This window comes from Arvicanthis niloticus, chromosome 7 (assembly GCF_011762505.2).
Source record: "Arvicanthis niloticus isolate mArvNil1 chromosome 7, mArvNil1.pat.X, whole genome shotgun sequence".
NCBI lineage: Eukaryota > Metazoa > Chordata > Mammalia > Rodentia > Muridae > Arvicanthis > Arvicanthis niloticus.
In genome coordinates this window covers 43068312-43095757 of record NC_047664.1, presented here as the reverse complement: position 1 = coordinate 43095757, position 27446 = coordinate 43068312, and the positions used below count along the sequence as shown (strand labels likewise).

The following is a 27446-nucleotide window of genomic DNA, read 5'->3' as shown; positions in this document are numbered from 1 at the left end:
ACCAGTTCCTCTTTTTCTTGTTCTGGGAATTAAGGCTAAATTGAAGTCCAGCTTAAATAGCTGTTGAGAGGAAAAAGAGCTAAGCTGAAGAGAAGGCTGTCACTTCTTAACTTTCCTCTACAGTCTGGTTCTCAATGTACCACAGATGGGCTACTTCAGAAATCCACCGCCATTTTCCCTGCTTTATGAATAGTGAACCTGATGACCCACGAGGCTCAATGGCTCGTCTACACTGCAAAGAGCAGAGCTGGTCAGAAACAGAGATCCAGGCCAAACTATCCAAACACTGAGATAGCTCCTGAGATTGTCAGGGAGGGAGAGGAAGCCCAGATCATGGTAAGGGGCTGAGAGACAGCAGCAGCAGTCTGGATGTGCCATTAGAGGGTGCACCATGGTGTGACTAGGAGAGAAGTTTAGTGGGCCTGGGCCTCTGCTCAAATTGGGACTGGATACTGGTAACTCCAGCAGTAGGGGAAGGACTAGCTGCTTGTAACTCCAACAGTCTCAGAGGTTGTGGGTGGCAGCCACGGCTGGTTCACAAAAACCTCTATGTTCAGAGAGCAATAGAGACAGGTATCTTGGATAGCCAGGAACAGTGTCTGGAGACAGGCCGCGTCAGCTTAGGCATGCCCCAGGTGTACATTTTCTCCCTCCTCATCTCTCCTCTGCTACAGTCACAGAAGTCTCTTTCCCTCCTGACACAGGACAGTATGTGTTCTGTTCACAGACATGGCCACAGGCTCAGCTACAGCTCTGGGCATTGATGCTGGTGGCTCACGAACTGTCTGTGAGTTACACGAACTCTCCAACCCACATGGTTCACAGTAGCATGAAAATAAAGTAGTGGCATGTGGGAGAGCTGCCAGTGCGATTGAAGTAGATGCTGGGTATAAGATGCTCATTCTAGAGTTGGCAAGAGTCGGCCATCATGTTTCCCATGGCCATGTGACATGTGAGTGCCATGATCACAATGGACTCTTCCTGATGTGTGTCATTAGTGCTTGAACAGTGTTTGTGGTATGTGTCTGTGCATGCGTGTTTTAAACTGTGTTAGAATTGTCCTTGTTGCATCTGTTATTGAGTCTAATTCTTACCTCTAGAAATAGGTAAAAACAAGAAACAAAGTAAGAAAAGCCACATGGACTTTGAAATCATATCCTTATTCAGACCTTAGACAATCCATGTGTCAGAACGGTTGTCAGTCTGGGGGTGGGGCACTATATGGACACACTTGGGATCGTGAACAAGAAAAGGACCATTCCTGAGGCCCAAGGCTGCCCCTGGGGCAGAGAGGTAGTCTGAGAAGTTTATCTGGAGGCCGTTATGGTTCCTGTAAGTACTGAGAAGGAGTAACAGGCTCAGCAAAAGGCAGCTGGTCCCCCAAGGTGAAAGTCTAAATTACAGATGAGCAGGATTCACCCCAAAGAGCAGCTATGAGGGTTGAACATGATGCAGTTGACACAAACTTACATGGCATTGCACACCACTCTGGGAAGTCTTTGAATGGCTGCCATGGAGCCCAAATCAAGGTGGCTAAAGCCCCCAAGGAAATTTGTTGGCACACATGACTTACATTGGACCGGCCAGCTCACAGAATGTCATAAGGAAACCCAATTGATTTGTCTCTTTTCTCCATCTCTCAGCCCTGCCTTCCTCCTGTCAGTCTTTTTGATGGAGGGTCAGCATAGACCAGCATTGTGATCTCTCTCTTACTACTTCCCAGGTGCTAGGCTAGGCAGATGGCTTAGTTGGGCTGAGGGATGGCTCAGTTGTTAAAGGGCCCGCCATGCAAGCATGCAAATCTGAGTTCAGATATCCCCTGAGCCCACATAAAGAGCTGGGAGTGGTGGCTGCCTCTTGTAACCTCATCCTACCTAAGAGCCTGGGGAGAGATACAGACCCCTGAAGCTCATCAGCCAGCCTAGCCAGAGCAATGAGCCTCAAGTTCAGTGCAAAGTGATGGAGGTCGATACTCTTGAGTTTGGGTGAGATCTTCAACATGTTCAGCCATGCTGAGCATGGCAGAAGCACCTGTTTGATAGGGTAACCTTGAGTTCAGCCATGCTGAGCATGGCAGAAGCACATGTTTGATAGGGTAGCCTTGAACCACTGAGCTCTCTCAAGCACATAGAAAAAAAATGAAGAACAGTAGAATTCAAGCAAAGAAACAGGAAAGGATGGAGTGAGGTACCATCTTGGCATTCAGACCTAGTATGGTTTATGAGTTGCTGGAAGGCATATGGCACACACACAGCTTCTCCACTCACTAGGGCTTGCTGGCAGGTGCTCTACAAATGCAAGCCAAAGTACTATCCCTCTGTCTCCCACTGATAAATACTATGCCAGGTTTCGACATGGCTGTGTAAGGGGAGGTGTGACAATTCCTGGCCCTGAAGCATCACCAGGCCTTTGACCCCATGCTCCCCATGTGTGCTGACGACTGCTGTTGCCCTGAAACTGATCTGCTGTCTTCTCTATTTTACTTTCAATCCTTCTTTCTGGGGAATACAGTTCCCCTATTACTCAGACAATAAATGAAACAGATTCAGGAATGAGGGATGGAGGTGGTCATGAGGCTGTAGAGGATAAGGAACAGGCCTTCTCCTTGGCCTTTAGGGCCATGGGAAAGGCTCTAGACAACACAACCACAGAGACCATAAAAGCCTACACAGTCCTTTGTAGAAAGGACTAGACATTGCTAGACTTGGCCTTGAATTTGGAATCATGAGGAAATACATGTACCCTCTGGTCCAATGACTGCTGTATTAATTATCCAGCGTGAACTTGGGGACATCAAGGATAGAGAGCTAAAGTGGACTCAAGAAGAAAAGGTAAGGATAGGAAAAGAAGGAATCTATAAAAAAAAAAATAAGCAAATGATAGGTGTGTTTGTTTTATAGGCGGAAGGCTTGTGTGTGATCTAAAAACAAATAGTTTCAGAAGGAGAGTACATGAGGCCATGGAACTGCCGGGATGAGGAAACAAAGATTAGAGAGTTAAAAGATGATGTACAAACATACAAAAAGTTAGTACTTGTCATTCTCCTAGCTACGTGAAGGATGGAGATGACAGTGCCTAGAGAGAGATTAGAGAGAACTAGCTGCTTTCTTTACTTGCATACATTTTAAAATTTTGTAAAAAAATTATTTTAACCTTAGTAGTCTGTTGCCTTTCTGATCTTACATGAAAATAGTCACTAAAGACTGCCGTCTGCTGTACCAGGAAACCGCAAGGGCTGTGCCCAGCTACCCGTGAAGAACAGGCTGTGTAAAAACTATAAGGAAATATGCTTTTGCTTTGGGTTTAGATTCTGTTTTAAAGAAGTGGAGGTTGGAGTTGATGATCCAGGATTCACAGAATTATGTAAATTTAAGGATCTCTAAAATAATCACTAATAATGATCAAAACCTTGATGATGTAACTTTAGTAAATAAAAGACTGGGTTCAGGCTCTCTGGGCGGGAGAAGGAAAAAAGAATGAGAAGGGAGAAGGAAGAAAGGAGAAGCAGGAAGAATGATGAGAATCCTTGGGCAAAGAGAGAGAGAAAGAGAGAGAGAGAGAGAGAGAGAGAGAGAGAGAGAGAGAGAGAGAGCACTTGAACTGACAGCCTGAATCTACTACTGACTCCTCATCATTAATCAGCACTCCTCCCATTCCCGCCTTTCTCAGGTCCCTCCTCACGCTGAGGCTGGACCTAGGCAGCCTCCTGATCCTATAGACTCTGAGCTGGTAGAATGTGGCTCTCAGGCTTCCCCTGATCTTCCCATGTTCAGTCCAAATCTCCTCAAGCTGAGCCTTTCTCAAGGACCTGCTGCCCAACCTCTCCACTACCCTACTGCTTTTCCTCTCTGCCAGAGGGCTAGTGAGGGCTCTGGCAGCTTCTGGGTCACACAGGGAAGACCAGAGACTACTGGAGAAGCTCCCAGCAGTGAATCAGGCACCACGGGTGGAGTTGCAGGGAACCTGGGATTCTGCTCTCAAAACTGATGGTCCTTGTTTGTGTTGCTATGCTCATCCTTGAGTAAAAATGGAAACACGATGATTAAAGGCTGTCTCTGAGCCCCAGGGAGTCAGCTCTCAGAATTATTTGCGAATAAGTTTTCCATCTTCTCCAGGAGGCCGTCAGGCTGGGGTTATTTTGGGAAGGAAGATTTAATATGATGAAGTTACTAGACAGGGTACATTCCTGTTTGCAAATGCTTCCTGTCTGACTCAGATGTGACTAACATTTCCTGCAAGTCATCAGAGACACCACCAGGGACAGCGTCATAAAAGTGCAGGCTAGAATCGCAGAAGACTCTTGGTTTCTCCCTTGCTCTTCACCTCTGTCTGCCCCCACAGTAAACCCAGCAGGTCTATCCTCAAAATATGCAGGGACCTTGGCTGTTTCTCCCAACCTACCTCACTGTCAGCCTGGTGGACAGCAGCACTTGCCCACACTCATGTGATAGCTCCTGCCCCCTCCTGGCCATGAACAACTCAGAAGACAGAGCAGTCTTCCTTTCTTTGTCATCTGTGGCCACTCCCCTCACACCTCCTGCTATCCCAGAACATCCCCCAGGAACTCTTCTGCCACTCTTCTCTACCTGCCCGCTTCTGCTGCTTCCTCCCAGGTCCTCCACTGTCTCCAGCCATATTGACCTCAATGATGTTGTCTGTCTATTTCTCTCTACCTGAAGTGCTGCTGTTCCTGGCTGGCTGTCCATTTCTCCATCACACCTTTGCTCGCATGCCACCTTCCCAGACACACCCTCCTGGTCCACTCTGTAAAATGATCCCCCTTCTCTGCTTCAGCTGCCTTGACAGAGTTGGTCACCCCTGGCATGCCACATGTTTTATTTTGCTTACTGAGAAGACTTAAGAATAAGGATGTTTGTCCTATAGTCCGGAATCTGGATTATTGCTCAGCAGTTAGTCCAGTGTTGTGAATGTTTGTTGAAAGAATAATTGTCAGCCGGGCGGTGGTGGCGCACGCCTTTAATCCCAGCACTTGGGAGGCAGAGGCAGGCGGATTTCTGAGTTCGAGGCCAGCCTGGTCTACAGAGTGAGTGCCAGGACAGCCAGGGCTACACAGAGAAACCCTGTCTCAAAAAAAAACCAAACCAAACCAAACCAAACCAAACCAAAAAAGAAAGAAAGAAAAAAAGAAAGAAAGAAAGAAAGAAAGAAAGAAAGAAAGCAAGCATAATTGTCTATGAGTGAGTATGGTGGCTACCCTCGCAGGCATATTATATCATGGTCACTGGAGGGCTAGATCTTCATTCAGTAGTATGGCCTTGACTAAGGTCCATGCAAGTCTATTTCCTCAAGATTATCAGACTTGAAACTGGAAGGAGGGGTCAGTGGTTAAGATCATTCCCTGATTTTCTAGAAAAATCTAGATTCAAGTCCCAGCACCCACTTTGTGGCTCACAACTGTATGTAACTTCAGTTCCAGGGTATCTGATGTCCTCTTCTGGCCTATGTGGGCATCAGGCATGCATGTGGTACACAGACATACATACCAGTAAAACACCCATACACATTTTTTTTTTTTTAAATCTAATCCATAAGGTATCTTATACAGGAATACACAATGTTTAAGACTGTGCCTACTCCATGGTGAAGCTTGTGGTGACAGCTGCACACCATGTAGGCTTCAAAGGGTAGCTTGGCAGTGTCTCTGTATGAGTGACTGTGGCTGAAAGGGTTGTCAGCAAGGGGCAGCAGAGATACTTAGTTCAAGGCTCAGCTTGTCTCTCTCCATGTCACCTATGTTGTCATTGTCAAGCCACACATTCCTGAGTTTATAGCACTGTCATTCCATGTCATGTATACACACTATTTGTGAAACTGAGGAGCAGCTTGAGAGCCACTCTATGATTCTCTCTCTCTCTCTCTCTCTCTCTCTCTCTCTCTCTCTCTCTCTCTCTCTCTCACACACACACACACACACACACACACACACACACACACCCTCTGGCTCCAAACATCCACTTTAATGGTAGTGATGTCATTGAGGTGGTGTCTGTGAGTGAGCTGAGTTTTAATTTCTAATCAGGCCTTTTATTTCTCTGTTCTTGAAATAAGGGCACACTGATTTGGTTAGATCTGAGAACTATCACCTCTGACAAGCTTCTCTGAGAAGACTCTACCAACAGGGTTGGATCTGTGAGGACTTAAGGGTTAAGACTGGGACCATGAAGGGAAGTTCTGAGGAGAGAAATGTGCTTGCAAGAAATATCCGCCCCCCCCCCCCCCATTACAGCCAAGCATCTCCTATTTCTGGGATGGAAAGTCAAAATGAAGGGACAGCCTCACTGTGGTCCAAAGGCCAGAGTCACATACTGCCAGGTACAGGTGCTGGGACTGCAGCTCGGTCCCTAGAGGGAGTGTGATGGGGGACCCCCTGTGTGTACTCCCACATGCTCCCCTTAGGAGGCCTTTCATACCAATCCTACAGCAAGGTAGAGAAAGGGAAAGGATGGAGAAAAGATAGCCAAGTGATAGACACCATCCTGGTTACACACACTAGTGTCTACTCTCTGAGATTGCACTTTTCTCCATTACAGTTACCTGAAGTCAGCTGTATCATGAAACACTAAGGGGAAAATTCCAGAAGCAAACAGTTGATAAGTTTTAGGTTAATTGCTGTTCTGAATGGAGAGATGAATGTCATACTATCCTACTCTGTCCATGGACACAGACTTCCTTCATCTAATGTATCCACACCATGCACACTACACACACACTAATCATGCTTAGCCGTCTTGGTATATCACTGGCATAACTGTTTTTCCATCAAAAGGTCCATTTAAATTAGTTTTTTTTTAAAATAAAATCACATCATTTTTGGCCAGTTAGCACATCCACATAACTTAGCTTTCTGAAGGACCTAATGGACACAAAGTTTAGGGTTCCCTCTTCACGTTTGCCCTGCAGTCCCCCTTGGAGATACCCATCACTACAAGTTTAGATGTCTTTCCAAGGTTCACGCCTAACACACACACACACACACACACACACACACACACACGTACACACAAACACTCATGTACGTACTCATACACGTACATAACCACAGTTTTTTTTTTTCTACATAGATCACCGCATGGTTTGCACCAAATTCTACACTTTGCTTCTTTATTTCTCTCAGAGCTTTTCCCACCTCAGAGTTTAGAAAGCTACCTCTGATACCCACGGGAACTGACTTACAATTTAGTTTGCTGTTAGTGAACACTTGGGCTGGATTGGCCATCTTCTGCTGTAGGATGCTGCTATGTATCTTGGTACCATGTGAGAGTGTCCAGGAAGATGCAGAAAGGGAGAGAATGCAGCTCAAATGCTGATGTGAGGCAGAAGTCAGAGACAGCTATCCTAGAGCTCAAGAAATCTAACTGCCAAAGGGATACCGACTCTCCCTTGAAATCCCCTTGCTTATAATTTATGAAACAACTTTAGTGCTTCTTAATTCATTTAATGTGGTTTTTTTTTTGAGGGGGGTGAGGCTTGGGGGTGAGGGAGGCTGCTTCCCAAACTCTTCAACTTCCTAACTTCGTGACTCACAGCAAGTTTCTAACATGTTAGGGTCCTGGCTAACTTTGTATGACATAAGCATGTAAAAGCACCTGCCTCAGAAGACCGTTCCAAGTGCTAAGATTAGGTTGGGTGCTTAGATTAGGACCTGTCACACAGCAAGGCTTGGGTTCTGTAAGTGAGGAAAAGAAAACAGTCTCCTCATTCCTCAAAGACAGAGCTGTCACAGGAGCAGGCATCCAGCCCCTAGCATGAATCTCAACTGTGAGGGGCGAGGGAAACGTTCCTGAAACAGACAGCAGTCCTGAACCACAGCGGTAAAAGTAACGATTACCAGGGGAGTCCGCCTGGCTCTGCTACATGGTTCCAATCCGGCTCTGCACATAAAACTGTAGTTCATTAAATCTAAGCTGTCTATCGAGTATTAAGAAATATGATTGCTTTATTGAGGGAAGGGGAGAAAGGGAGAGCTATATGGAGGAGGAGGGAAGAAGGGAAGAGGAACAGAGGGTTGAGTCTGCCAACTAGAACAGTAGCATGCTACCCTTGGCTGCCCAGATGTTGTCTAGGCATCATACCCCTGGATTTGTTTGTTTATTTGCCTGAGTGCCTTTGGCTACTGAGTCCAGTTCCAGCTTTTGTCCAATCCCCAGAAGTAGGCTAAGTGCCCAGCAGAGAGGAGGTACCACTACTACTCCAAGCCAGCTCCTCAGGGTTCCCCTCCCAAGCCTTAAAGACACTAGCACCAGAGAGTACCACCCCCTTTCAGAGTCTTTACCCAAATCATTCTTCTAACATGATTTAGCTGATTCCCCATGCTGTGGTCTTTCCACTAGAATACTGAGTGGTTTCTGTTTTTCCCCTTAGTCTAGCTCCTACATGATAACTTGTCTTAAAAATGCTACATAAAATTCAGAATTGATGATATCAAATCTTACCACAAGGAATTCATAGCCTTCAAGTTGGCAATGCCCCCTGTCTACCCCACTGTGAACCTGGACACAGGAGTAGATGCCAGGTTCAAGGTCAAACAGTGGGAGTGAGGGGCAGACCATGACCTCAATTCCTAAGCCCATGTTTGTCCCACCTTCTGGAGTGACTGGCTTCTTGGTTTGGGGGTGAAAGGATACTGACATGCCTCACAGCACCTTGTCCTTATTGGGTCACTTTTTCTTCCAGGAAGTCCACATTGCTGGTCAACAATGGATTTGCAATTTCTGCAGCGTTGCTGATGGCCTGCTCACTCCAGGCAGGAACCTTTGAGATGCTCATTGTAGGACGGTTCATCATGGGCGTGGATGGAGGTGAGACCTCACCCTAATTGGGGAGGAAGGCAGTCATACTCCCAGGGCTGTCTAGAGTGGAGAGAGGTGCTTGAGGCTGAGATAGACTTGGGAAATACCAAGATTTTAGAACTCCACAAAAAAGTAGGGCAGCCAGGAATTCTAAACCTTCCCCTACACAGAGGTGTAACAACCAACCTGAGAAAACCAGGCTTGGTAGAGCTGAGTCACTGCCAAAGTCCCAGATGGTTTACAGTGTGCCATGCCACCCTCTGATGAATTCTTTATAAACTCTATACTCTAGGTGGTAAGCTGCAAGCTTGGCCAAGAAGCCTGGGCTTCTGCCTGCTCATTCTTCCATTCGTTCATCACATATTAGAATACCAACGATGCCCTGTGTTCTATGTACTGGGGAGAACCCTGCTGCTGGGGCAGAAGGCATTTAATTAGGTACAAGTCCTGGGAAGAAAACAAGGCAGAGCAGAGGGCTAGCCAGGAGGTTTTTAGGAAAGCCAGTTAGAAGGATTGGGAAATATGAACAGAGATCAGAATGAACAGAGCTTGAGAACTGACTGAAAATGTGAGGATTAGGTTCTCAGGAGAGTTGTCCTGAGATTGAAGGTGATTGGCATTTCTGAGGAAAAGTGAGAGGCCAAGGATCCTGGAGCTTGGTGAGAACAGGAGTGTGGGAGCTGAGGCTGAAAGGGAACCAAGGCCAGATGGTGCAGCCTACAGTTAGGACCAAGTGTTAGTGCTGAGTCTGAGAGGGCGCCAGAAAGGGCTGAGAGGAACAGGGTGTGGATTGGTTCATCAATGCTACCATATCCGGGAACACTTGATATGGAGTGCAAGGTAGATCCAGAAGTGGGGTCCAGAGGATCAAGGACAGCCTGTATGACAGGCTGATTGTATGGCAGAGCAGGCAGAGAGGAATGGCCAGACTGTCAAAGGAGTGAGATTTACAGACTCAAATTACTGCCAAAGCGAACTGCTTTTGGCCTAACCCTACAGATCTGTAGAGCAAAGACTCTAAGCCTCAGTATCACCAATCAGCTCTTCTTAGCTTGTGTTTTATTGCTGTGAAGACACACCATGACCAAGGTAACTCTTATAAAGGAAAATATTTAACTGGGGTGGCTTACAATTTCAGAGGTTCAGTCCATTATCATCACGATAGGAAGCACGGCAGCGTGCAGACAGACGTGGTGCTGGAGGTGGCGCTGACAGCTCTACACTGAGCACTAGGAGAGAGACCTCAAAGCCCACCTCCATCCACAATGACATACTTCTTCCATCAAGGCCACACCCACTCCAACAAGGCCACGCCTCCTAACAGTGCCACTCCCTATGGGCCATGCATTCAGACACAGGAATCTAAGGGAGCCTAACCTATTCAAACCACCCCACGCTCTAAATGTTCTACACTTTTCCTTTTTAAAAATTACTTCTATTTATCTTGGAGGTAAGCTGTGTGCCACTGTGGAAGTCAGACGGTGGTTTGCAGGATTAGATTCTCGCTTTCCACCATGTGGGTTCCAGAAATCAAACTCAGGTCATTAGGCTCGGTGTCAATCACCTTTACCCACTGCCATCCTACCTGTCTATGTTGTGTATTCTTAATGCTGTCAGCTAAGTTTGGGTTCTCTTGCTCAGTTTGAGATAGAGTGCTTATAGAAGAGAGAGGCTTCACCCAACAGGATATTTGAGGCTTCTCACAGAATTCCACAGGCTTCAGAGTACAGCAGGAGGAGGAAGGCCTTAGGTGCAAACACTTCACAGTACATTAGCCACAGTCAAAGCAAAGTCCATGGAAACAGCAGATAGATATCAAATGGGGACAAGACTGTAGCTTTCCTAGCTTTCTGAGTCTCTTCCCCCTGCTCCATAGAGGGACCAAATAGCAAGGCTGCCCTGGTTGGATGATGTCAGAATGAAATCATCCTGTGTGTGAAGTACTTGGTCTGGCAGAATCCAAGCCTGCCTGCACCTACTCCAGGTGTGGGAGGATATTCTTGTCATGAGTGCCGCTGCTGTAAGTGTAATTCTAAGCTTGTAAGGGGGCAGGTCCAGGTTTGGAAGCAAGTCAGAGGAAGGCTGGGTAGGTGGGAGCTGCTTGGCAGCTTCCCCAGGGAAGCTCGGCCATGCTCGATGGAGGTTGTTATATTTCATCAGTCGCATTCCCCTTGCCTTTGACTGCCTCCCCGACTCATGCTGTATTTGTTGCTTTCTGAGTTTCCACGTTCACAGATGAATGCAATTCTTTCACAGCCGCAGCCTCAAAATAAATGTCTTTTAGACCCCTTTCCTGTGAGCTATTCAGAAAGGAGCAAAAGAAAGGGAAGAATAGGGGAACATTTAAAACGCTCAGATTTCTGGAACACAGACTCTTGAAGCTGTGCCAAGACCCAGAGGCTTCGTGTCCTTTCTTCTCACCAAATCCTCAGAGCAGAGGAGGGCAAAGCAAGGGCGGTTAAGGTAAGGAAGTTGTACAGGAAGAGAGAAAAACCAGACAGGGGCTAGGTTGGCTGTGTGCTTATAATAAAGAGTTCAGTCCACGGCTGGGGGTGCAGCTCAGTCTGGAGTGCCTGTGTAGCTCTCACAAAGCCCTTCGTTCTGTCCCCAGCACCATATAAAACCAGGGATGGTGGCCCATGTCACATGGGAGGTGGAGGCAGGAAGATCAGAAATTCAAGGTCACCCTTGACAGGCTTCATTACATACCAAGACCAAGACCACTCTGGTCTATCTGAGACTCAGCTTCCTAACAAAAGTAATCCCAAACATTCTAGAAGTAGAAAGATCTATTAATAAAACACCGTTTGCCCAATTTCTCATGGAGTAATGAAATCAGATTAAGAATGTAGGACACCCTTTTTCTCCCTAGTAGATTTGGAGAAACGTCCGCATACTACTTTTATACAGAAATAAATATGATTCAATATGATGTTGGAAACAAATTCACACAGAATGCAGAATTTAAAGTGGGAATTTGGTGTTGGTCAGAGATTGTACTGAACATGGCCCAGGCATGACCTCCCTCTGGTACAGTTCCCCATCAGGACACAAGCCATGCCAGCTATAGAAGAAGCTCCATGGTTTCTGTTGCTGAAAATATACAATAATTTATGAGGTTAAATATTAATAACTTATCCTAATAATAATTTGTAAGTTTAATTTTTTAACAATATTATCATCATTGTCATTTTCTTTTTTGTAGATTACTGTTATTGTTAGTCTTCTTCTGTGCCTAATTTATCAGTTGAACTTCCTATAGTCATTCATATACAAGGAAACCCTCATCTGTGTAGGGTCTGTTGCCACCCACAGTTTCAGGGATCCACTGAGGGTCTTGCTGTGTGTCCTCTATGGAACAGCTATACTTCCAATTACTGATGAGTTCTGTGAGGAAGACGCCAAGAGGAAGACACGGAGAGAGGTGGAAGGGCTAATTTCCCAGCACTGGTTGGGGAAGGTTGCAGTGAGGTGATGTATTAGATTTCTGTCATTCCTTACACAGGATGCCACAAACCGTGTGTGTTAAAAGACTAGCCATGGGTACACTCATGGTTTCAGGATCCAGGAGCCCCAAATCAAAGTATATTTGTTACTTTTCTTGTTTGGCAAAATACCTGACAGATGGATCTCAAGAGAAGAAGGGCTTGGGGATATAGTCCATCCTGGTGGGAAGGCATGGCTACAGAAGTACGTCATAGCTGCTGTCATTGCTTTCCCAGTCTGGAAGCCAGTTGGTAAAACCTCAAAACCCACCCCTAATGAGGTTCTGTTCTCTAAGCTTCCACAACCTTCTGTACCCGCACCACCATCTGGGGACTAAGTTTCAAATACATGAGTCTGTGGAGGGCGCTTCACATTTAAAACACACTCAGGGTGTTAGTCAGCAGAACTGACTCCTCCCCAAGGCTGTCACAGAGACCATGTGCATGGCCGCATCCCAAACTTTTGATGCTGCCCAGCATTGTCACTTGGTGATCCCTGTTTGATGCAACTCTTCATCTTCACACGACCTTCCTTATGGGTCTCTGTGTCCTCATGGGTCTTCCTATAAAATGTTAGCACTGGGTTTAGGCCCATCCAAAACCCCTTATCACTTCATCCAGACGTAATAACACTGGTAAAGACCCTGTCCCCAGATAATGTCAGACCCGTGGGTAATTGAGGATGGAGACTGAACATGTTCACCTCCTACAGTAGGAGGTGATGTTGGGCTGAAACAGGAAGGAGAGGTGGGCATCAGCCTAGGATCTCTGAGGATAGAGGATTTGAAACATACAGACAAACTAAGGTCAGTGTCCTAGAACATACTGAGCCTAGACTGTTCACTGTAGCCCAAGGTTCACACATCGAGGGAGGATGGATGGCAGGGAATAGGGTCAAAAGTTGAACAAAGCTGCTTAGGAATGGGGTTGCTTAGTGACATATCAGCCTGAACAAATGGTACCGGCATGCCAGGGTGTGTCAGGGGATCAGGGGCCAGATCCCAGCTTATCATTTCACACACACACACACACACACACACACACATGTGTGTGTGTATTCTGGAGATATATATATATATTTCCAGAATACAGTGGTTCATGCTGCCTACAACTATACCTTATTCAGAGAGATGACAATTTAGTAATGCAGGTGGCTATCACCCCAAACAATCTACTTTCTCTGGGCTCTGTCTTCAGCTAGCATATTTTATAGAGAATTTGAATAAAGACACCCAGCTATCCACAGCTCAACCTTGCCCTGCTAAGGGGCGTGTGCAGTAGTTTTTCATAATACAAAGCACAAATGTGCTTATAATACAGAGAGGGTATAGCTTCATCTCTCCCTCCTGTCCACTCTTACCCCGTGGCACTGGTGAACTAGAGAAGTTAACACCACACTGTATTAGGTACTTTCTATTGCTGTGATTAAAAAACAAAAATAAAACAACCTCCCCCCAAAAACAACCAAACAACAGGAACAAAAAACATGATCAAAAGTGACTTATGAAAGGAGTTTATTATGGCTTATGTTTCCAAAAGAGAAAGAGTCTATCATGGTGGAGAGAGGCATGGTAGCAAGCAGCAAGCATGGCAACAGAAACAGCAAGCGGAGAGCTCACATCAGGAGCACGAAGCATAGAGAAACTGAGAGTAGACAAGGCTATGAAGTCTCAAAGCCCGCCCCTGTGATGTACTTCCTCCAGCAAGGCTATACCACCTAAACCTTCCCACACAGCACCACCAAATGGGGACTAAACATACAACTGCCCAAGCCTATGGAGGACATCTCTCATTTAAAATGCCATATGTTCTCATGGCCATGACCCACCCTGCTTCTTCCTCATGGCAATTGTCTTTGCTGTGAGCTGATGAGCGTTCTCCCATGGTCTTGGTGTACCAGCGGCATCTGTAAGTGCGGGGCAGGTGACCTTGTGTGAGGCAGAGCCTCTCTCACTGTTGTCTTTCCCTCAGGCATCGCACTCAGTGCACTCCCCATGTACCTCAACGAGATCTCACCCCAGGAGATCCGGGGCTCTCTGGGCCAGGTGACTGCCATCTTCATCTGCATTGGCGTGTTTTCTGGACAGCTGCTGGGCCTGCCTGAGCTGCTGGGAAAGGTATGTGAGACCTCCTGGGCAGCCATGGCATGGCGGCTTTCATCTCCCTGCCACAGGAGACCTTCCTTTTAGAAAACTCAGCTCTGAGGTAGTGATTCCTGAGGGCTCAAGTGTTTTACATATTCATGGGGGAAGGTTGTAGGTGCCTTTCACTTTCATAGAACATAAATAGTACATAACAAACTCAAACCTTACAGAATGTTTGAACCCACTGCCCGCTGACCATTGTGGGCAGCTCAATTTGCATTTGTATAGGCTTTGTTCTCTGCTTCGAAACACCACCTATGCATCCTACCTGAATGTGTGGCTGGCTGTGGGTGCATTGTTCCAATAGGTTCACACTGTATATATGGTTCTGTAGCTTCCTGCTTTCATTTTACACTGTTCTGAGTTCTTTCCAAGGTATTCGCTAACTCTACCTCACTCTAGAGCTTTCTTTTTTGTTTTTTGTTTTTTTCATTAAATGGTCATGTGATCTTATGTTTTGCCTTGATGTTCGAGGAACAAGAAGGAATAGATTAGAATCCCAGCCCAACATCATACTTATGTAGGCTTGGTAGAGAAGTGTGTTCGTTCAGGTTGGTGTAGAGTGGGGTGAGCCTGAGGAAGGTTTTCCTGAAGGTGAGGCCTCTCACCTGAGCATCTGGAAGGACCAGTGAGGTTTGAATAGTGGTGATGGGAGCTGGGAGTGAAGAGGTCCTAGAGACAGGATGAGACAATAGACAAGGCCTCCAGATGGATGTAAATATGACAGAGCAGTGTCTCTGAGCATGGCTGTGAAGGCCTGGAGTCATGATTCACATGGGTGAGGAAGATGCTTGAGGAGGGGAAGGAGGGCAGCTGCTCACAGAGCCCAGCAGGCTTCAACTCAAAAGAACCGGATGCCTCAGGGGCACTGCAGCAGGGCTGTGGTGTTGTCAGATCCACAGTAGAAAGAGCTAGGAGGAGGTAATGGAAAGGGAATGGATTGTAATGGGGAGGGTGAGGCAGGCTCAGAGGCCCAGTAGAGGCTATGGTTGCAGTGGCTGTACTTAGTGCATTGATGAAGACCTGGAAGGAAGCTGAGTCCACAGTACCTACAGCCTGTGATGGGTGCGGGTTGGGAGATTGGTCCAGATGTTTCCTGAGGATACAAAGGTTTCTTCTGGCCTCCTGTGGGATGAGTGCAGGAAGGAGGAGGACAAGATGCTTCAGTTCACAGCTAGTACATGCCAAGGACTGTTCTGAGTACTTAAGCAGTGCCTGATTCCAACTGCTCTTAGCAGCTAGATTCTGGCAGCAGGGCATTGTAACAAGCAAGCGCACCAGGAGAGCGCACCCACAGGCAATGCTGCTTAGAGCAAGCTGTCCAAAACCTTACCATCACCTCCTGCCTAGATCCTGCCTACAATTTTGAAGCTGGTGCTGAGAGCTAGACTCAAGGCAAAGGGAGCTGGTCCTTGGCTTTCAAATATGTCTGCTGGGCATGTCTCACCCAGCCATGAACCCAATGCTGGCTTCTCTGGGGATGCTTGTTAGGGAAATAGGACTAACTATGCACTGCCTGACTTCATTAGCTCAGGATATAGCTCCTATCTTATTCAGAAGAGGTTTCATAGGCCCAGGAATTGGGCATTCTGTTCACTGTCATAAGACAATGCCAGCTGACTAGTGTGCACCACCTTTTTAAAGCTTTTTGAATATTTTGATTATTTCACGTGTTAAAGCACTCATAGCAGAATTTACCATTCTAACCACTTCAAACAGACATTTTCTTTTAAAAACTTAACTATGTCCTATATGTGTGTGCATGCCAGGCACACATGTGGAGGTCAAAGGACATCCTTCTACCACAGGTTCCAGGGACTGAACTAGACCCTTGATTTGCATAGGAAGCTCCTTCACCAGATGAGCCATCCTACCTTAAAATGAATCTTTGCACCATTATGCATGACTCGCTACATCTCAGCCTCAGAGCCAACAGCCTCTCACCTCTCTGCTGTCTGTCTGGAGTGACTACAGGCACACTGTTGCTTTTCTCCTTTTACAAAAACAGAAACAATGCTTGCTTGGTACTTCCAGTTAGCGGTGTGTGTGTGTGTGTGTGTGTGTGTTGGAAACAGTCTGTCTGCCAGGGTGAGAGGCCTCACATTAAAGCACTCGTTCACTTCCCATATAAAGATGTTTTTAAGTTCTCTAAGTTAGCATTTATCAGTGATGATAAAAACAATACTACAACCACAGCCTGAACCCTTACAATATAAAAGTGTATATTAAAGCCAACAAATAGTATACTTATTAGAGCCTTAAAGTATATTTATTTAAGCCTCACTGTGCTCTAAATTCCTTGTCACCCATCAAACCTATTGGACGTCAATAACAGAGACGTTCTGTTATCCCAGGTCCTCCTTGAACCTCTGCCCTTACTCAGTTAACAAATGGTCCAGCAAAGAGAGTGTCAGATATAGTCTCATCTTCATGAGATTGCAAGAGCTGAGTGAACTTTGGCAGGTCACTCCTTCCCCAGCATCCTTCTTGAAAGCAGGGATGTCCCAGAGTCCCAGAGTCCCAGAGTCCCATGTTCCACTTAAACACCATTTCCTCTGGAAATACATGACCAGCAAATGTGACCTTGGGGCACCTTGTGCAATGCTCTCTCCTGTTCTGTGGCTTCTGTTTGCTTTTGTGTTTCCTCCCTCCTGCGGAGTGCATCTTGTTGATGGTTATATGTACTACAGTCCAGAGGTGTCAAGTTTATCTACCCACTCTGCAAGTCTGATAATATCCCTGTGTGCTGTGTGCTGTGTGCTGTGTGCCAGATGTTGGGCTGGCTGCTGCTGCTGCAACTGTGCAGTAGTCAGACTAGGCTCCACACTTGTGGAAACCACAGGGAGGCAATTAGCCAATGGTCGACAGACATGAAGAAGTGGGACACTGCTGGGGAAGGATGATTTTCCTGCAGGAGTGGTGTGGGTGAATGCCTTAAGGATAATTAGGATTTGTCTGGTCCAGGACTTCTGGGGAGGGAGGGGATTGAGTGAAGAGGATACTGTTGAGTAGGGAGGGGAATTTAGGCAAGACCTTAACATTTGTTTAGAGGCAAAAACCCAGGGATGGTATTCCAACTGCCCTGGACAGGGTCCTTTTGCTCAGGCCTAAACCAATTTCTGTCTCCGGTCATTTTGATAACATTGGGTGGGAGGTGATACTTCACAGTGGTTTTTGATTTGCATTTTCCTGATGATTAGTGGTGTTAAGTACCTCTTCAAATACCCATTGGATGTTAATAAGGATTTATTTTACTTGTTAATTTTGTGTGTGTGTGTGTGTGTGTGTGTGTGTGTGTGTGAAAGAGAGAGAGAGAGAGAGAGAGAGAGAGAGAGAGAGAGAGAGAGATCCTGAGTTTATGTTTGTGTGCCAGGTGTGTGCAGGGACCCTTGGAGGTCAGAAGAGGGCATCAGATCCCCTAAAACTCCTTTTCATGTGGATGTCCAGTTTTCCCAGCATCTCAGCCAAGACCAGAGGGATTGACCTGGGCTGCAGAGAGCTGCTGAGGACTTGGCTTAGAATGGCAGCGACAAGGGCGCTTGAGGCAAATGTCCCATTTAATGTCCACCTCAATCTGAGGGCATCAGTGGGTAGTGGTTGCTAGAAGCTTCTGAGAGGAGTCAGGGCTATCTCTGAGTGTCTGACTTTTTAGCCAGGTAGAGTAGTAAGGAGTATAAGATGCCAAGTCACGAGCCATAGAGAAGGAGCAACAGCTTTTAAAGAACCCAGGTGGCAATGAATGGTCCAGGTTACCGAGCAACCGGGAAGCAGAATAGGCAGCATCTCTATTCCCAGGTTGGGAATGCTGCCCCTGGAATAGAGGGGCTCATCATCATGACTCTGGCCAGAAGTTCCAGCAACTATGCCCACTGCCTCACTGGGCCAGATAAGAAGACACCATTATCTACAAGTTGTCTATTTCTGAGTTAGTTTCTTTTATTGCTACAATAAAAGAAATGAGGGGGAAAACATTATTGAATGTTTTTAAAGGAGCAAACATTTATTTTGGTTCATGGTTCTAGAAACTCAGTCTATGTCAGCCAGCTGCATTGGTGAGGGCTTTCGTTAAAGCAGAACATGGTGGAAGGACATGGCAGAGAAAGATGCTTACCTCACAGCAGGAAGGGAGGGAAGGAAGAAGAGGCAGAGACAGAGAGAGAGAGAGAGAGAGAGAGAGAGAGAGAGAGAGAGAGAGGAGGAATCAGAGAGAAACAAGACACATTCTTCAAAGGCATCGTCCCTGTGAATCCAACCGCATGTTAATCCATGGACAAGGTCAGAGCCCTCACAAGGCAGTCACTTTCCCAAAGCCTCCCTTGAGAACACTACAGTGGGGACCACACCTTCAACACATGGGTCTCTTGGGTTCACACCCTAATACTCAGCACCAGTTTGGTTCTTCTAGGATGAGCTGACTCTGGCTAGGAAAATGTGCACATAGCCCAGTAAACACTGTGACGGTAGATCTGTTTGTTGTGTCTTCATGTCTACACTCTGTGAAGGTGGAGACTGGGCCTCTGAGCAGGGAAAGGACATCAAACGAAAGCTTTTCCTTCATCTCCTCCCTGGTCTTGTGAGGTACCAGCCAAATGGGAGCCACAGGCATTTCCTCAGGTGTAAGGATTTTATTTCTTTATTTTAATCCTGTTTCTCATTTACCTTCAAAGATGGAGACGGCTAAGCTTTTAAAAACTTAAAGAACAAAAAATAGATGCTTCCACTCAGGTGGTTTCTTTGAAACACAAAGGAGGAAGGAAGCGGGGAGAGTTACTTTTGGAACAGGATGTCAGAAGAAAAAGAGCAATCCTAGAGCAGGATCAATCAAACTGGTGTGATTTCATCAGACTTGTGAAAACAGCGACTGTGGGACATTTCTGTGACTTTATTCTTCTGAGTAACATGTTAAAAAGCATGTTAATAAAGTATGTCTCTAGCAAAGATAAAAAGAAGAGAAGTTGGTTGAAGGTCGTGGGCAGGGATACGGGAGGAGAGGTACCAGAATGTGCTCCAGGCAGCCACTGTGGCTAGGGCATCAGGCCAGGCAGCTGGAAGCTCAGAGCTGGCCTCCTCCATCTTCACAATCAAGGGATGCCAACCACACAGCTCAGTGAACACTGCTCCTCCTGCTTGCATGGTGAGCTCCTCATCCACCCAGCCATCTCTCTAGCTGTGTCTGCCTTCTGAGCTACTTCAGAGCATGGTATGAAAACCATTCACATTTGTTTTCTTCTCCTATCTTTCTTCCACTTCCCCCAGGCTCTGCCTTACATCAAACAACCTTCCCTCTGTTCGTGCTTGAGATGCACTTTAGAAGTGTCTTGTTTTGTTGTGTCTTGTCTTGTTTCAAGACAGGGTTTCTCTGTGCAGCCCTGGCTATCCTGGAACTTGTTCTGTAGACCAGGCTGGCCTCGAACTTAGAAATCTCCCTGCCTCTGCCTCCTGAATGCCAAGTCAGCATGTCCACATGAGTTCCTGCTTCTGGACTTCCCATTAGTGTCCCCGAGGCCTCCTCATTCTCTGGCTTACCCTGAAAGCTTTAAATATCGTGTGACTGCCTCTACTGTCAAAGCTGGGATCTTTTCTTTGCTCATTGTCCCCTGAGACCTTCAGGACTATTCTCATTTCAAACTGTCATTGAATGTTTGATCCAAATTACACTGAATTGATACATTGGTTTGGAAAGAATTGAAGTTGCTTCCTGTTTTGTTTTTCTCTTTTAAAAAGAATTATCTATTTATTTTATGTATATGAGTACACTGTAACTGTCATCAGACACAGCAGAAGAGGGCATTAGATCCCATTACAGATAGTTGTGAGCCACTGTGCGGTTGCTGGGAATTGAACTCAGGACCTCTGGAAGAGCAGTCGGTTCTCTTAACCGCTGAGCCATCTCTCCAACCCAGTTTCTGTCTTTCTGGTAAGAGTATTTCCCTCCTCATTTTGGAGGGAACTTTTTTTATAACATTTTTTTTTTTCGTTTTTCATCATTTATATCATTTGGTTGTAGTGACTGGAGCGCTGTATTTCTTTTTCTCCCTCCTTAGTGTTATTATTATCTACAGTTGCAGTTCTCGGAAGGAAGTTGGGGGCCTTACACAAGCCAGGCAGCTGCCCTGTCTGCCACACAATGATGTTTACTGCTGCTGTGTTCTTTACTAAGAAAATAGACATTGTAACTGGGTAGTGATTCTTAAGCTATTCTGTTTCATTACTAATGGGATTTTTTTTCCTTCTTCTTCTTTTTTTTTTCCCATCATTATGTTTTCAAACTGGTGATTGGCAGATTGGTATGTGCTGATCTGGGACTCTTTTTTATTTCCCAGTAATGTCTGTCATTTGCTTAGCTAGATAGTTCAAAATGATGGCTATGGCAGCATCCTCGGAGTCGAGGTCTCCTCTTCCTCACTAGCAGCCAACCTGTTGTTTCTTAAGAGTGATATCTATGACTGCTGGTGGTCTCAGGATATTGCCATTTGACACAGTGACTGTCTATAGGGATTTTTACTGAAAACAATTATCATGTTTCTCTCTATATATATTTAAAAGGGTTTGCATGAAGGCTTGCATGTGTTTATGTACAGCCCCAGTGCAGGGCCTGCAGAAGACAGAAGGGCATCATCAGATCCCCTACAACTGAGTTCCTGTATGGGTTCTGGGAACCGACCTCAGGTCCTCTGCAAGATCTGTGAATGCTTAAATCACTAAGACAACCCTCCAGCCCCAATGATTATCTTACCACTACCCCCAAACTGCTGCCTCTAATTTTGTTTCTTGAAGGAAAGATCTGACTCTTGGCAGATACATCTCACTGTCTTCTCTCTGTGACATGTTGGAAGATGTATTTGACAGTGTTACTTCTAGAACTTTTAGTTTGCCACGTTCTTGAGAGATAGTTTCCTAAATAAATTGTCATTTTGATTGCAGTTAAATCAAACTACTCAGGGTAATGTTTTCAATTCCAGGTAGCTCTGATTTTTTTTTTTTTATTGCCATTCACTGTGTTTTGTTTATAGACAGTAATTAATGAGTGCCTCCCTTGGGGAACCAGGAAGGTTGATTCTGAGGTCAGTTTGCCATGAACCTCTGTAAACCCTCCAGGTCTGTTTGCCTAAGAAACATAGTTTCTTCTCAGTGCAATAGATGTAGACCCAACATAGTGATTGTTCCAGCAAAATAAAAAGGACCACTAAGTTGTCGTTCTGTAGGTAATGACCATCTTTTTATTGTTAGATTGTGTCTCTCATTGGCCTGGGACTCACGGAGCAGGACAGGATAGCAGACCAGCAAGCCCCAAGAACTATTCATCCTCCCCATGCCATGACATGCCTAGGAGACCATGCTTGGAAGGCAAGCATCCCCTTCCCCCCAACCCCACCCATATTCTTAATGTCACATCAGAGTCTAAACACCATTATTAAATGGCACTCAGCCCTCAAATCTCTTCATTAGACACACGAGCTTTCAAAGAGAATCGTAACTGTATGGTTTCCCAATGGCTGAGTTCAAGTTTCCCAGAAAGGTGACATGCCAGGCCTGGTGACCCATCTCCCATTACCCTTCTCATCTTAGCCACCCTCCTGCCAGAACAGCTAAGCCAGAGAACATAGAGTTGAAACATCTGCAAGCTCTCATTCTAGGCCATCCCTGAGCTCCTCTTGGAGCTTGCTTCCCCTCCGGCTTCCTTCTATCTCCTCCGACTGTGTCATCCTTCAAGGTCCCGAGGGCAGAGCTCTTCTTGAGGCACCTTCTCTCCTGCCAGGCACTAGAATTAGCCTTTCCCCCAAAAGACTCCTTCCTTTAGCCCTCTCTTTATTCCACATTCTAGTTAAGGGATTAGTCATCTTTCTTACTTTCCAGAATACATGATCAAATGTCTCTTTCGTATTGTCATAGATTCAAATGCATAGTCTGCCCCCTTGAGGAGAAGGGAAGGCACCTTTTTGATCTTGAATTTTCTAGTGCTTCCAAGAATCTAACAGGACCCCACAGTACTAGTTTGAATGAGAATGGTCTCCATAGGCTCGTATATTTGAATGCTTGGTCTCCAGTTGGTGGAACTCTTTGGGAAGGGTTAGGAGGTGTGGCCTCTGTTAGAGGAGGCGTGTCCTTGTAGGTGGGCTTTGAGGTTTCAAAAGCCCATGGCATTCCCAGTTAGCTCTTTCACTCTGATTCACTGTTGTCTAAACAAGTAATACCTTAGCTACTGCTGCTGGACCATGCTTGCCTCCTCCACCATGTTCCCCACCATGATGGTCATGAACTCACTGTCTGAGACTATAACCAAGCCCCTAACTAAATGCTTTCCTTCGTAAGTTGCCTGGGTCATGTTGTACCTTCACAGTAACAGAAAAGAAACTAAGATACCCGCCCCATGCTTATGGGCTGGGAGGTGAATAGCCAACTCCTACTGACCACCAAGTCTTCATGCTGTCTCTCTGGGGTGAACCACCTCTCCTGTCTTCCAGTCCTCTGTACATCAAAGGCAGTCTCAGTGTCAATGTAGCTCTAAGGCTCCTGGCTTCTGATTTGGTGATTCATACCTCCAGTGGGGCTACTTTACCTCCATAAGGAGCATGGCCGTGGCAGCTCTATCTGCGAGCAAGGGAGCAAAGGAAGCGAAGATAAATTTAACAGTTCTTGAAGTCGTGTCAAATGGAATTGTAAAGAAAGCCTTTGAAGCTTGTCTGAACCTAGCTATCCTATCTCTGCAGGGCCACAGGGGAAATGATTAGTAAAATTGCCCTTTGAGGACAAGGCTTTGAGGGGGAGTTAGAAGGGAGACGATTCTGGAAGTGAGTCACAAGCCCCTGATGACTGTGCCTTCACTCTGGCCACCACACCCCTTGCACTGCTTTCTCTTACAAACTGTCTCCCAAGTTCTGCCACTTTCCAGTGCTCCTGAGGTTTCTGCCTCATTTAGCTCCCATGATCACTGGAATGAGCCTTCAGACCATGCCAGGTTCCTGGCATCCATAACCCTTGCCTCCTAAAGACACACGATCCTTCTCATTGTTTTTGCCTGGGTTTCCTAATACACTGGACTCCAGATGGAGGAGCCAGGAAAAACCTCTGAAGGCAGGACACCTCAGGGTTTAGAAAAGCAAGTGTTGGAGCACAGAGGAGTGACCTGAGGGACAAGCATGACCTGTATGGCTATAAGAGAACCCAGAGGTTGGAGAGCCATGGCGACAAACATGATGGAAGTCTTTCTAGAGAGGGTGGCATCTACCTTGTAGTATGAAGGACAATCACTCAAGTGGGAGAGAAGGGAAACATGGTTCCAGGCTGAGGGAACAGCCAGTGCAAAGCCAAAGAAACTGAGAGTCTAATACATTTGAAAACCAGGACTGCTTCAGTAACCACACCTAGGACACAGTGGCCGCAGATGAGACGGGCAGGCCAGCTGCTCCCATGTGCAGCAGCACAGTGGGAAGTGAGCTGAACTGGATGTTAGGAAGTTGTGGGAGAGTCTGACCTCTGCTTCTCTCCAGCTGTGTGACCTGGACAAACAACTTCAGCTCTCTGAGGCTCAGAATCTGTAAAATGGGAATCACCTACATTCCATGGAGCCAATGGAACCATTAAATGAGATGTCGTGTCCTCATCTGGGATCTATTAAATGAGGTGCTATGCAATCACCTGGGAGCCATTACAGCTGACAGCCATCATGCCAAACTGACTGTGGTGACCATTAAATGAAAACCATTTTCCTGCCTGCATTCAGAAGTCCCGGATTTGGGAGTCTAAAAATCCTATTTTGATCTGTTCTCATTTCTAAGACCATGCAACTTCCTCTTCTTCCCAAGTGGCTCGGCTCTCCCATATTCCACACTGCTTAGGCATTGATTCTTCTGAGAATCCATGTTTCCTTCTCTACATCTCCACCATCTGCCTCAAGGAAGACCCAGCACAAACAGCAGAAAGGTGCTTTCCTTGGCCCTTCTGAAAGGATGGAGGTGTGAGGCTGAGCCCAGGACCAGCGCTCTCAGCAAAGCGTCTGTTCATGCTCTGAATGCTCACACCGATGGTGCTGCCTCTATGGAAGGGCTGCCCTGGGTGAGGCCCTGTCTTTTTGCCTCACTCCGACTTCCTCTTGGCTGCCTTAGGATTCCTGTTGCTATGACAAACACATAGACACCTTAAGGAGAAGAGGGTTAATTTCTGCTCTCATGTCTGATCACAGTCTCTAATTCAGGGAAGTCAGGGTAGGAACTCAAAGCATGAATCTAGAGGCAGGAACAGAAGCAGAAGCCATGGAGGAACACCATTTACTGGCTTGCTTAGCCTGCTCTCTTGTAGCACCCAGAACCACTACCCCAGGGATACCACCCATAATGAGCTGGGCCCACTCACATAAATCACTAACTAAGAATGCAGGCCAATCTTATGGAGACAATGTCTCAATTGAGATTATCTCCCCTCAGAGAAATCTATCTTTGTATCAAGTTGACATAAAACTATCAAAGGCAGGAGTTTTTGAACAAAGTATAGTTTAGCAGTTTCTGCTGCACTGTGTCCCCACCTCCTGCTATCCTTAGCTTCCCCATCTCCCACCAGTTTCCACTCTCATGTCCCCTGTGTCCTTTACCCGTACCCTATCCCTCCCCACGCATATGTATTGTGATGCTCTTAGTTTTGATTCCCGAGGCCTTTCCCTCTGTGCCCTAGCATCCCTTGCTGTTTCCTCTGCAGGGGAGCAGCAGTCTCCCTGCATTGTGTCTCTTGCTGCAGAACTCTTTATCTTTCTTTAGTTTCTCTTTGTCTCTTACGTCTGTGTTAGAGACTCTTTCAAATGTCTGCTGCTTTTCTTCATGTTTAAAACAGTGCAGAGCAGGATGCTGGTACAAGCTGGGCTCCACACACGGGGACTGTACACATCGTTTCTATGGTGACCACACCCACATCAACAGGTTGTTTTCTATCCCCTCTTCCCCTTGCCGAAGATCAGTCTTCTCTTACTGGAGTAGAAGACACCTATCTGGGAACCCAGGTCCATTGCGGGTGATGAGGGCTTTCAAATGTATTAGACTCTCTCTCTCAACTTCTTTGGTTTTGCACTGGCTGTTCCCTCAGTCTGTGTTCTTGTTATCAACCTCATGCTTTCCTGCCAGGCCTGGTCTGCCCATGGATGTAATGACCACAGGTCCACTGATTGGGCAAATGCACTACCATGGGGGAAGGACAGCCTGAGTCTGGGGAAGTGGCAAGAAACTGCAGCACACCACCAGAAGTTTTTTGGTGCGTTTTCCTCTATGGAGCCCCGACAAATGCAACTCAAGTACTTAACGTAAGGCAGACCAATACGTGCACGTCATTAGCAAAGACTCCTTCATCACGTATCCTTTCATGTACCTGCTTTAACAGAACATCCCTTCACTTGTGCCTGCTTCAACCAAACGTACCTTCACAAGTCTGCCTTAGCCTTTTACCTGTGTGCACTTCAGGAAAATTCTCCTTCACATGTTTGTCCCAGCAAAACACCATCCAACACAACTGACTTTCCAAAGGACCCTGAAATTTCCATCTCACACCACCTATTTTACTGAACAGGCTTTGTGAGACAGTGTGGTTGTTCAAGCAACTAGCAAGGCCAATTTAGTCCATGCTGCCTGCACTTTCAGGGGCATGTGAGTCTGTAGAATGAGTGCTGGCCTAGATAAGGTAGTTGCTGTACTCTGGTGATGGGAAGAGACAGAAAGAGGCTTCTCATTGTCCCCCACCAACCAGCGTGCACCAGTGGCTTGCTCAATGCCTGGAGCTACAGTTGCAACCTTGGAGACAGTCTGGGCAGGGTGAGAGACTAGGAATGTGCAGGCAAAGTCTTGCTAGGTACCTTATAGTCTTGGAAGTATGAATACATCTGTATCCCAGCAGAAGAGGTTTAAGCAAGTCTCTCAATGAGTAGCCACACTTGAGTCCTGTTGAAGTGTGTAGCAATGGCTGCCTTTGATTGTTACTGGTAACTAGATGCCGAGGCAAGCCTGTACTGTAGGCTAGTTATTGTCTCTTTCACCTGGCTCCAGGTAGCTAACTCTTACTTAGGAAGTAAGAGAGAGAATTTTACAGTTATAGTCATGGGATTTGGGTGTGCCTCAGCAAGATACCCCTACACAGTGTCCTGTTTGACCCTGTGAACAGCAGACATTAAGGTGACAGAGCTGATGACCACCTGCCAGGGTTCATTCCCACCCCCACAGCTATTTATAGTATATAATTTATTGTGTATATAGGGAGTGTAATTGTCAATGGAGTAGAAAAATCTTGGTACCTTGGCTTCTTCAGCTGAGAATCAGAACTAGCAGGGGTGCCAAAGACTCAGTAAATCTGTACAAACTCAACAACATCCATCCCATCTAAGAGTCTGGCTCATAGGGTCAGTGACCTTTAAAACCAGTGTGGAAGTTTGACTGTCTTTCAAATAGGAGCAAAATAAAGTTTGTTTATGGATAGCTTTTGCTGTAAGACTTCCCAGCAGCTCCCCCCCCCCCCAGCCTCAGGTTCCTTGTCTATAAAATGGGAATAACAGAGACTTATCTTGAGAACCAAGCAAGGCAGAAGACAGGCCACCCCTTCTGAAAACAGGAGACAGTGGTGGGCTGGAGGGGATGTGTGTATAGGAGTGTAGGGTCTCCACATACTGGCAAAGACATGAGGAACATGTCCGTGGGTTGTCATGTCATCATTGATAACAGAGGAAAATGGGGTAATAATATAAACTTGTACAAAGATCTCTCATTTTGTAGAAATTGTATCGGGCCATGGATGCGCACCAAAAATATCCAGAACAAATATGGTCATAAGGAATGCAAATGTTATAGAAAATGGAACAGACTTTTGGAGACTGGTTTGGAGGAAGGGAAAGATTGCTACTCCACACTCAGGTGGCTACACTGTATCCCAGGGCACCGTGAAGCTGTGGCCATCAGAGCCCTTCCTTGGGAAGTGGCTGAAGGTGGGAGTGGCAAGATCACAGATGTTCTGTAGTCACTGCTGATGAAGCTCTCTGC

The 27446-nt window shown here is 46.3% G+C and overlaps 1 protein-coding gene across 8 annotated transcripts in view; it reads left to right on the top strand.

Annotated features, from left to right (window-relative positions):
• Window positions 1-27446, top strand: part of Slc2a9 (solute carrier family 2 member 9) — a 122054-nt gene that overhangs the window by 31408 nt on the left and 63200 nt on the right. For all 8 annotated transcript variants that reach the window (XM_076938416.1, XM_076938418.1, XM_076938420.1 and 5 more), the window contains 2 exons: window positions 8695-8819; window positions 14267-14412. In XM_076938416.1, the coding sequence (XP_076794531.1) occupies window positions 8695-8819; window positions 14267-14412 (271 nt within the window). The remainder of the gene's footprint in view (window positions 1-8694; window positions 8820-14266; window positions 14413-27446) is intronic.